Source organism: Solanum lycopersicum, chromosome 7, assembly GCF_036512215.1.
Source record: "Solanum lycopersicum chromosome 7, SLM_r2.1".
Taxonomy (NCBI): Eukaryota; Viridiplantae; Streptophyta; class Magnoliopsida; order Solanales; family Solanaceae; genus Solanum; species Solanum lycopersicum.
Window position 1 is genome coordinate 31,885,684 of NC_090806.1, and position 10,899 is coordinate 31,896,582.

The 10,899-nt window shown below is 40.3% G+C and overlaps 3 protein-coding genes across 3 annotated transcripts; all 3 read right to left on the minus strand.

Moving 5' to 3' along the window:
• Window positions 1–262: 262 nt before the first annotated feature.
• Window positions 263–6,923, minus strand: LOC138337391 (uncharacterized). Its single transcript, XM_069287300.1, has 8 exons — window positions 6,856–6,923; window positions 3,349–3,439; window positions 2,782–3,156; window positions 1,306–1,402; window positions 1,205–1,254; window positions 748–916; window positions 492–630; window positions 263–350 (listed from the first exon to the last, which is right to left on the minus strand). Exons 1-8 carry the CDS (start codon window positions 6,921–6,923, stop codon window positions 263–265), a joined length of 1,077 nt encoding a protein of 358 aa, XP_069143401.1.
• Window positions 6,924–6,955: 32 nt separating this feature from the next.
• Window positions 6,956–8,795, minus strand: LOC138337392 (uncharacterized). Its single transcript, XM_069287301.1, has 6 exons — window positions 8,238–8,795; window positions 8,083–8,189; window positions 7,938–7,991; window positions 7,370–7,565; window positions 7,189–7,276; window positions 6,956–7,098 (listed from the first exon to the last, which is right to left on the minus strand). Exons 1-6 carry the CDS (start codon window positions 8,793–8,795, stop codon window positions 6,956–6,958), a joined length of 1,146 nt encoding a protein of 381 aa, XP_069143402.1.
• Window positions 8,796–9,499: 704 nt separating this feature from the next.
• LOC138337393 (uncharacterized) lies at window positions 9,500–10,276 on the minus strand. The gene is made up of 2 exons (XM_069287302.1): window positions 10,118–10,276; window positions 9,500–9,916 (listed from the first exon to the last, which is right to left on the minus strand). The coding sequence occupies exons 1-2, from the start codon at window positions 10,274–10,276 to the stop codon at window positions 9,500–9,502; spliced, it is 576 nt and encodes a 191-aa protein (XP_069143403.1).
• Between the last annotated feature and the right edge of the window lie 623 nt (window positions 10,277–10,899).

Below are 10,899 nucleotides of genomic sequence, written 5' to 3' on the forward strand. Positions count from 1 at the left end.
CAATACTTGAGTGATAACTATTATTGTATGAAAACTCCGCTAAGGGTAAAAAGTTATCCCAATGACCACCAAACTCTATCACACATGCACGAAGCATATCCTTCAAAACCTGAATCGTTCACTCAGACTGACCATCGGTGTGAGGGTGAAATGCAGTACTAAGATCTAACCTAGTACCTAATTCTGCATGCAATAATCTCCAGAACTTAGAAGTAAATTACGTACCTCTATCTGATATGATGGAAAGTGGAATTCCATGCAATCAGACAATTTTCGAGATATAGAGTCTGGCTAACTTCTCTGCATTGTAAGTCACCTTGACCGGAATGAAGTGAGCAGACATAGTTAATCTATCAACAATTACCCAAATGGAGTCATACTTACCCAATGTCTTTGGAAGATCAACTACGAAGTCCATTGCAATTCTCTCCCACTTCCATTCAGGAATGGGCATTCTCTGAAGTGTTCCCCCAGGCCTTTGGTGTTCATACTTTACTTGCTGACAGTTCGGGCATTGAGCAACAAAATCAACAATGTCGCGCTTCATCCTACTCCACCAGAAATGTTTCTTTAGGTCGCGATACATCTTGGTTGCACCAGGATGAATAGAATACCTTGAACTATGAGCCTCTGTAAGAATAGTGTGAATCAAATCATCTACGCGGGGCACACATACCCTTCCCTTAATTCTCAGAACACCTTCTTCATCAATTTTTGCTTCTTTAGCCTCTCCTCGCAATACCATACCTCGAATCCGGATCAGTGTTTCATCAGTTAACTGTTTTCCCTTAATCTTGTCAAGAAAAGAAGATCTTGCCTCCACACAGGCCAAACATCCTCCCTTCTCCAGTACTTCCAACCTCATAAAGTCATTAGCCAAAGTATGAACCTCTCTAGCCAATGGGCGTCTAGAAACCTGCAAGTGAGCTAGACTTCCCATGCTCCCAGCCTTTCTACTTAAAGCATCTACCACAACATTAGCTTTTCCTGGGTGATACAAAATAGTAATATCACAGTCCTTCAGTAGTTCCATTCACCTCCTCTGTCTCAAATTCAAATCTTTATGAGTAAAGACATACTGTAAACTGCGATGATCTGTATAGACTTCACACTTAACCCCATATAGATAATGTCTCCATTGCTTTAATGCAAACACGACTACAACTAACTCCAAATCATGGGTCGGATAGTTGCGTCCATGCACCTTTAATTGCCTCAAAGCATAAGAAATTACATTCTTGTCCTGCATTAACACTGCACCAAAACCAGAATAGGAGGCATCACAATAAACGATGAAGTTCTAACCTTCCACTGGCAAGGTGAGAATTGGTGCAGTAGTCAACAAGGTCTCGAGTTTCTGAAAGTTTTCTTCACATTCGTCCGACCATACAAATGGAACACTCTGCTTAGTCAAATTTGTCAGTTGGGAAGCAACAGAAGAAAGTCCCTTGACGAATCGACGGTAGTAGCTAGCTAAACCAACAAAGCGTCTACCTCTGTGACATTAGTAGGTCTTACCCAACTCCTCACTGCTTCAATCTTAGAAGGATCCACCATCACTCCATCCTTAGAAACCACATACCCCAAGAAGGACACTGAATCTAGCCAAAACTCATACTTGGAGAATTTTGCATAAAGCCTTTTCTCCCTCAACACTTCCAACACAATTCTCAAATGCTCCTCATGTTCTTTCCTGCTCTTTGAGTATATCAGTATATCATCAATTAACACAATGACAAAGAGATCCATATATGGCTTAAAAATCCCGTTCATCAAGCTCATGAAAGCAGCAGGGGCATTCGTAAGCCCAAAAGACATTACTAAGAACTCATAATGCCCATACCTGGTCCGAAAAGCAGTCTTGGGCACATCTGTTGCCCGTATTTTCAATTGATGATAACCAGATCTCAAGTCGATTTTTGAAAAGGTACAAGCACCTTGTAACTGATCAAACAAATCATCAATGCGAGGAAGAGGATACTTGTTCTTAAAAGTTAGCTTATTCAGTTGCCTTTAGTGTATGCACATCTGAAAACTTCCATCCTTCTTCTTTACAAATAAGATCGGAGCACCCCAAGGGGATGCACATGTTCTAATAAAGCCTTTACCTAACAACTCTTGAAGTTGTGCCTTTAACTCCCTTTACTCTGCTGGAGCCATTCTATAAGGGGGTATGGAAATGGGGCGAGTACTCGGCTCCAGATCAATACAGAAATCAATATCTCTATCCGGTGGCATACCAGGAAGGTCTGTAGGAAACACATCCAGAAACTCACGGACTATTGAGACAGACTCAATCGAAGGTGCTTGGGAAGTCTCATCCCTGAGGTGTGCCAAGAAAACTAAACAACCCTTACTAACCATTCTCTTAGCACGAAGAAAGGAGATAATACGAACTGGGGTGGAAGTATAGTCACCCTCCCACACTAATGGATCTGTCCCAGGCTTGGCCAATGTCACAGTTTTAGCATTACAATCTAAGATTGAAAAATTTGTAGAAAGCTAAGTCACACCCAGAATTACATCGAAATCAAACATCTCTAGAATAATCAAGTCTACATGAGTATTTCTCCCCACAAAAGTCACAAGACAAGACCTATACACCTTCTCAACTATCACAGACTCACCCACAGGAGTAGAGACACGAATAGGCATGTCAAGCAAATCACAATGTAAATCAAGACCAGTAGCAAATGAGGAAGATACATATGAAAATGTGGATCCAGGATCAAATAATATAGAAGCCATGCAATCACAAACCAAAAGATTACCTGTGATAACAGCATCAGATGTCTCTGCTTCAGACTTCCCGGGGAAAGCATAACAATGGGCCCTATCACCTGTCTGACCGTTGCCCTTACCATGTTGTGTTGCAGTGCTTCCAACTTGTCCGCCACCCCGGCTGATTTGGTGACCACCATTACCTTGTCCACCACGTCCTCCGGAATGACGGCCTCTCCCATGACCACCTCTACCCCTAATTATTGGGGGTTTGTAACTCTGTTTTGGACAAAACCTCCTAATATGTCCAGTCTCTCCACATCCATAACACTCTCTGGGGTCAAGCATAGGCCTCTGTGAGAACGACGAAGTCTGGGGATAACCTCCAAAATTAGAGAATTGTTGACCGGTCTGCGGCGGACCCCCAACTACAGCCTGCAGCAAAGACTGAATAGGTCGGGCAGGGTAACCTCCTGAACTCTGACCTCTGGAGTAAGAACCACTAAATTCACCTCCCTTACGAAACTTCTTAGATGTCGATGCCATGGTGAAGTCGTCTAGCTTCACTCCCTCCACCTCTATCACAAAGTCAACCACTTCCTGAAAGGATTTTGCTGCAGCAGCTACCTGTAAGGCTGGGATCTGCAAATCTGACCTCAATCCTTTCAAAAAATGGAGAATCCGCTCTTGTGGACTGAAGCAAAGCTGGGTGGCATACCTGGATAATGCACGAAACTTAGCCTCATAAGAAGTAACCGACATCCTTCCTTGCTCTAGGCTCAGTAACTCATCTCTCCTCCCATCCCTCAAAGTCTGGGGTATATACTTCTCCATAAATAGGCTAGAGAATGATGCTCAAGTCATAGGTTGTGTCTGTGCTGGTTGACACTCAACATAAGATTGCCACCACATTTTGGCATTTCCCTTAAACTGATAGGTCAAAAACTCAACGCCGAACCATTATACTATGTCCATCTTATGTAGCAGCTCATGACAATCAACCAGGAAATCATAAGCATACTGAGATTCAGCACCCTTGAAGACTGGAGGTTTCAACTTCAAGAACTTAGTGAAAAGTTCATGTTGATCACTTGTCATTATAGGCCCTGTAGTCAACTGAGGAAATGTGCCTATTTCCAATGAGGCATCCATGCGGGGAGCCACAGCAGCTGCATGTTGTACTCCCAGAACCTGAGGTGCTGGTGCAGAAAACACTAAAGGTGTCTGGCCTTGATCAGATAACCCGCTAAGATAAGAAAGAACCTGGTTAATCATCTCTGGGGTAGGTTGGGGTGGTAATTCCTCATTCTGCACTTTCTCATTCTCCCCTTCCTCACCCTCTCTTACTACTTCCTCAGTCGGTGGAGGAGTCACCGCCCTAGTACTAGCTGGGCCAGGTGCTTGTCCTCTTCCTCTAGAGGACGTCCTCCCGCGACCTCTACCACGACCTCTTGCCACTGCTCCTCTTCGAGCTACAGCCCTAGTGGCTTGCTCAGACGCACCCTGTCTTGCTAGTGTTGGTGTTGGCGCAGTTGTTGCTCTAGTTCTAACCATCTGCGAAATAGAGTGAAGATGGTCAAATACCAATTTGTATCACCCTGATACCAATTGGATCCAAGTAATAGCACGAAAGAAAGAAAGAATGGAATTTTCCTAAAGTCCTATAGCCTCTCAATGAAAAGTAAGGGCGTCCCCCTACCGTTCCTCAAGACTCTACTAAACTCGTTCTTGTGTGATGAGACCAACGAACCTAATGCTCTGATACCAAGTTTTGTCACGACCGAAAACGAGCCGCGAGTGGCACCCACACTTATCCTCCTATGTGAGCGAACCAACAAGTCTAAACCCCAACATTTCAACCATAATGAACAAAATATAATGCGGAAGACTTAAAACTCATTAATGAAAATCAATTAATAACTTCTAAAATTTATCAACTATCATCCCCAAAACCTGGAACTCATCACACCAAGAACATCTATTATCAAGTTTCTAATCTAATAGTATTAAGAAGCTAAAATAAGTAAAAGGATGTCCATGTCCGAACTTCAAGACATCAAGACTTGAAGGAGAAATTCCAGCACGAGCTAGGAACTGTAGCTCACCCTAAATTCTGATATGCTGGAGACTGGCTTGATTTGCGAACGAGTCGAAGTTGATGGTATGTTTGCTGCACTCTACAAATAACAAAGAGAAACATACAAGTAGGGTTCAGTACAAGGAACACGTCCTGAGTAGGTATCTCGGCCAACTCAAAATAGAAAGCAATATACATTGAGTAATAATATAAAATCAACTACAATACTCAACAGGTGGCAACAACAAGTACAAGAACCATTGACAACAACACCAAACACACCTAGGAGGACTGAAGCCTCCACACCATACTCATTTGGGAAAAAGGTTCTTTAAGTTTAAGTATATTACCATAATTCAAGATTCATTCTATTTATTCCTCTTGTGTCGGAACGTGACACTCCGATCCCCTAATACTACGTGTCGGTTCGTGACACCTGATCCCCTAATACTACGTGTCGGTTTGTGACACCCGATCCCCTAATACTACGTGTCGGTTCGTGACACCCAATCCCCTAATACTACGTGTCGGTTCGTGACACCCGATCCATTAACCTCATTCTTTTAGATAATCAAGCCTTCTTTTATATCAAGGCATCATCATTATAATCCATCACCATTTACATAATCACAACATGCAACAACACAATTAAGCATATAGAAGACTTTACAATACCACCCAATACATATCAATCGCTATTTAGAGTTTACTATGAAATAGCATAAACCATAACCTACCTCCACAGAAGAATCGTGATCAAACAAGCTACTTCCAAATGCCTCTGCTTTCCTCTTCGTTCTCTCTTCTCTCACTCGTTCGTTCTCCTCTTCTTGTTCTTTTTATTTTTCCTTCTCCAGATTCTTTTTCTTTTACCCTAATTATCATATAATTCATTATGATAAAAGTAAAGCATTATCTATTTCAAGGTTACCTCCTTTAACCCCCAAGTAAATAAGTTATTAAACTTACCCACTAATTTCATACAGTTTTTCATAAATAGTTTAAAACACCCCTTAAAACTTTTAGCAAAAATCCGACCCAATCAAGGTTACGCCGCTCGTGATGGCCCGTCGTGCCAGCGACGGTCCGTCCTGCCTGCGACGGTCCATCCTGCAGGGTCGTCACAGAGTTCAGAGACTTAACTTTAGTAAAAAGGTTTTGGACGGACCGTCGTATCTTCGACGGTCCGTGCTGCAATTTCGTCGCGAAGTTCAGAGAGTTGATTCCCCATACCCAAATTTCAGAGTTTAAGTGTTTTGGCACGAAGACACTCGACGGTCCGTCGTGTGATGCGTCGACACAGTTAGTTATTATCAAAAGTAATTCTACTGCTCGAAACGACTAAACAGGTCGTTACAGTGACACTGTAGGAACATATGATCCAGACTTTCGTCCACATTTTTGCACAGTACACAGGTTGAATCATGTACCAATTCCTATTTAGCAAGTCTATCCACTGTTTCTAGCTTTTTATTCAATAGAATCCATAGTGTGAATATAGCTTTTGGACTGGCTGCATTCTTAAACATTAGACATTTCCATTTAGGCTTAGTTTGTTCCCCTCTCAGATAATCATAGATTTGTTTAACCATCCCTTTTCCTTCTTTTAGTTTAACTTGATCAACTATTTCTTTAGCATGCATTATTTTCCTGATCATCCAACTGGATTCATTATGCCCTTTCAAGTAATATGCATGTATCCATTTGATCCACAGCTTGTCTTCGTTGTTTGCTAAGTCCCAACAAAGCATGGCTATTGCTGCTCTATTCCACACATTCATGTTTATCAGCCCCATACCTCCTTCATTTTTAGGCCTGCAAACTCTCTCCTATGCTATTAGAGCTTTCCTAGTAACCCGCCCTACTCCAGACCATAGATAACTTCTACACATACTTTCTATTAGTTTGATTATCTTAGCTGGAAATATGAATAATTGAGCCTAGTAAGCTTGGACACCAAACAACACTGTCTGAATTAGCTGAGTTCTACCTGCATAAGATAGCTTCCTAGCTGTCCATGAATTGATTCTTGCCATTATTTTCTCAATGAGGGGTACCATTGCATCACTGACATCTTCTTGGTTGATAAAGGTACTCCCAAATACTTGAAAGGAAGTTCCTCCATTTTGTATCCTAGTTGCTGCACAATCTGTTGCTTCACTTCTGCTGAACTCCTCCACAATATATTGAGCTCTTACTTAGGTTTGCTTGTAATCCTGAAGCTTGGGAAAACTGACAAAAACACAATTGAATAGCTTTAACAGATTCCAGATCTCCTCTTGCAAGCATTAATAGATCATCTGCAAAACATAGATGAGTAATATCAAGTTTAGAGCACCTAGGATGGTACTTGAACTATTTATCTTCAGTAAGCCCCTTAAGAATCCTACTAAGATACTCCATAGCTATAGCAAACAGGAAGGGAGACATTGGATCTCCTTGTCTCAATCCTTTAGCTGCATCAAAACTCTGAGAAGTCTATTCATTAACTATTATGGAGTAGTTCACTGTTGTAACACATTTCATTATCCATTGCACAAACATGTCTGGAAAGCCTAGCCCAAACATTACTTGCTCTAAATAATCCCATTCCACTAAATCATAAGCTTTTTGCATATCAATCTTTAGCATACTTCTAGGAGACATATGCTTTCTTGTATAAGCTTTAACCAGTTCATGAGCAAGCACTAAATTGTCAGCAATCTTTCTTCCTGGAACAAACCCTGCCTGGCTATCACAAATGATACTCTGAATCACACCATGCAACCTGTTGGTTAACACTTTCGAAATGATCTTATACATCACAGTACAACAAGCTATAGGTCAATACTTTTTCACAGTTTTAGGATTCTGAACTTTTGGTATGAGAGACACAGAGTACAATTGAATGCTTTATGAAGATTGCCAGTTATGAAGAAACTCTTAACAAACTCAATGATATCACCTTTAATGATCTTCCAGGTATGTTTAAAAAATAAAGCATTGTAACCATCTATCCCTGGTGCTTTAACATTCCCTATGGATTTCAAGCTATCATAAATCTCTTGATCAGTTACTGTAGTATACAATTGTAATCTCTGTTGCTTTGTCAATGTAGGCCCTCTTTTCATTACTTGTGCATTAATGGCTGGTAACTTACCTGTTGAAGTTCCATATGGCTCTTATAGAACATCTCAAACTCATCTTGAATTCCCTGTGGATCATACAACATCTTACCTTATAAGGACATAATACTTCTTATTTGTTTCTTTTGATTTCCCTCTTTTATAACTGAACTGAAATACTTATTATTTGCATCCCCTAATTGTATCCATTTTATCCTTGACTTCTGTCTCAAAGCACTTTCTTCAATCAATGACCATTTTTCAAGTTTAATCAACAACTCTTTCTCCTGCACAATCAACTCATCAGTAACTTGATCATTTAGCTAGTTTTGAACATTTGCAATCTCTATTCTAGCCATATCAATCTGTTTCCCAATATACTTGAAATCTTTCCTGTTTAACTTCTTTAGAACATGCTGAAGATCCTTCAACTTACACCACACCTGCTTCATTTTGTTATAACCATACTCTTTTTTCCAGATAGTTTCTACCATTTCCATAAAACTCTCATGCTCAGTCCAAACATTGAAGAATTTAAAGCTACCTTTCCCATGCTGCTGAGTTTTTTGAAGTATTATCATCATAGAGCTATGATCAGATATGCTTGGATTCCCATAATCTACATTTACATTCCCCCATTTATCCATCCATTCATCATTTCCAAATGCTCTATCTATTCTACTAGAAATTCTATCCTTCCCACATTGCTTGTTAGTCCAAGTATAGTAATTTCCTGTCCACTGCAATTCATTAACCCCCATGTCTCTCACACAATCACCAAAATCTTTTATCTCATTATTAGTAACAAGAACTCCAGCTAATCTATCCTTAGTAGACAGTATAGCATTAAAATCCCCTACTATAAGCCAAGGTTGAGAAATACCTTTTGCCATTGTGTCCATTTTTTTCCACAAACTTTTTCTCGGTTCAACTGTATTAAAGCCAGACACTACAGTTAAAATAAACTGGTAGCCTTTACTTCTTTCATTTACATGACAATGCAACATTTGAGCTGAGCTATTAATCTTCTTGACCTCATACAAGTTATCATCCCATATCAATCAAATCCTTCCATTAGGACTATCAGCATAGTTATGTAGAACCTGCTACCCTGGTGCTATTCCTTTAAGAATTGAGTTCACATTTTTGTTTTTAACTCTTGTTTCCACTAATCCTGCCAAACTCACTTTATTCTATAAAAGTAGTTTAATCTCCTTCTGCTTATACCTTTTATTCATACCCCTCACATTCCAGAACATCCACTTCATCAACAAGTCTTTGGTGCTCCACCTCTATCAATAGATAGTGAAGCCATTTTATTATGAATAAGACTTTCAAAACCATTCCTTGTTGGTCTTGGTTTCAGTATAGAAAAGTTAGCCAAACTCATTTCCAGCTGTCTATAATCCTGTTCATCATTATTTTTTGGTGTTTGCTGGTCTAACTTCTTTCCTATCACCTGTTCTTCTTCCTGCTCTTCCTTCTACTTATTCCGCTTTGGACTGAGAATGTTCTCTTGTCTTTGTTCACCCCTCTTCTCTTGTTCATTCTTCTGTGAAATTGGACCTTTATATTGCAAGGTTTGAGTTACTTTTTGTCATGGTCTTCCTCTCTTTGGTGCCTCCTCTTTTGGATCAGCCTGCACTTGACATACATGTCCTATCTTCTGGCATTTATCACAGTACTGAGGCCTCCACTTCAACACTACATCTTGCATAAATGTCTTCCCAATTGGATCCACTACTGATATTTTCTGGGGTATAGCTCTTGTAACATTAACTTCAACTAGCATTCTAGCATATGAGATCCTTGTTTGTTTAGTGGTACATTCATCAGCAAAAATAGGAACTTCAATAGCACTTACTATCCTACTCAATGATCCCACTCCCCAACAACTTAAAGGTAATTTTGGAAAATTCACCCATAGAGGAATTTCTGTTAGGAACTCACTCCCAAAATTAAACTCAGGACACCATTGTTTCAGGATAATTGGTCGATTGTTGATAGTATAAGGCTATGAGAACAAGATCTCATTCATGTCACTTATGTTCTGAAACTTGATTAGATAGTATCCATCCTCATGAAGAAACACTTCAGGTTTACTCACACTTGGCCAATTCATCATTATGTATCTCTTCATAGTATTGTACCCTGGGTATTCTCCAATCACATAAGCAATGAGAGCACACATCTATTTCTGTTCTTCTTCCTGCACCTCTTTCTCTTCAAGACGCACCAATGCTTGCCCATTAACTACCTGTGGAGGAAAGTAGGATAGTTGCATTCCATTACTTGCTACATGATTGTTCTTAAACATATTAGCCCATGGCTCATTTGCCTCCTTCTTTTGTTCCAGTACTTGCATTATCTCCATTTATCTTCTCCTCTGAACTCCTTGTTACTTTTCCATTGCCATCTACTTTGGATCATCCTCAAACCCTTCCAGATCTGAGATCCCAAGTACCTCCTCATTAGTTCTTTGTGATTCTAAGCTCAATCTCCTAGCTACTTTAGAGCTATTAGGTAACTCAGTTTCAACACTTGCTTCCCTTTTATGTGCTTGTTCCTGCTTCTATGACCTTTCTTCATCCACAAAAGTTCCAATTAAGCTACCCTCGTTCATAACTGGTGTTTTCCGACCTCTTCCTTGTCCTCTATGTCTTCCCCTGGCAATTATCACCTTCCAGCTCATGTTAAGCTAACATGCGTAGAGAGCATTTGGGAAGGAGAAGATTTTTTTCTTATTCTTATTATTATTATGTAACGACCTGCTTAGTTGTTTTGAGCAGCAGATTTTGATTCTGGAAAAGCTTTCTTGGTCGACGGACCGTCGTAGGCACGACCGACCGTCGAGGGCGTCTCGTTCCAAAATACTTAGAATTCTGAAAATTGGGTACTGAAATCGACTCTCTGAACTTCGTGATGAAGTGGCAGGACGGACCGTCACAGGCATGACGGGCCGTCATAGACTCTTTAATAAAATGAGTCTCTAAACTC

Bases quoted from the DNA above. Each gene is read 5' to 3' on its own strand.
- LOC138337391 (XM_069287300.1), bottom strand. From the start codon at position 6,923: ATGGAGGAACTTCCTTTCAAGTATTTGGGAGTACCTTTATCAACCAAG. The intron at 1,255-1,305 runs GTTAGAACTTCA...GTTTTGGTGCAG, and splicing joins TCTCACCTTGCCAGTGGAAG to TGTTAATGCAGGACAAGAAT. The intron at 351-491 runs GTATGAACACCA...AATTGTTGATAG, and splicing joins CCGAACTGTCAGCAAGTAAA to ATTAACTATGTCTGCTCACT.
- LOC138337393 (XM_069287302.1), bottom strand. From the start codon at position 10,276: ATGGAGATAATGCAAGTACTGGAACAAAAGAAGGAGGCAAATGAGCCA. The intron at 9,917-10,117 runs GTGCAGGAAGAA...TTGTTCTCATAG, and splicing joins TGCGTCTTGAAGAGAAAGAG to CCTTATACTATCAACAATCG.
- LOC138337392 (XM_069287301.1), bottom strand. From the start codon at position 8,795: ATGGCAAAAGGTATTTCTCAACCTTGGCTTATAGTAGGGGATTTTAAT. The intron at 8,190-8,237 runs GTTCAAAACTAG...TTGATTGTGCAG, and splicing joins CTAGAATAGAGATTGCAAAT to GAGAAAGAGTTGTTGATTAA. The intron at 7,277-7,369 runs GTAATGTTTGGG...GTTAATGAATAG, and splicing joins AATGGGATTATTTAGAGCAA to ACTTCTCAGAGTTTTGATGC.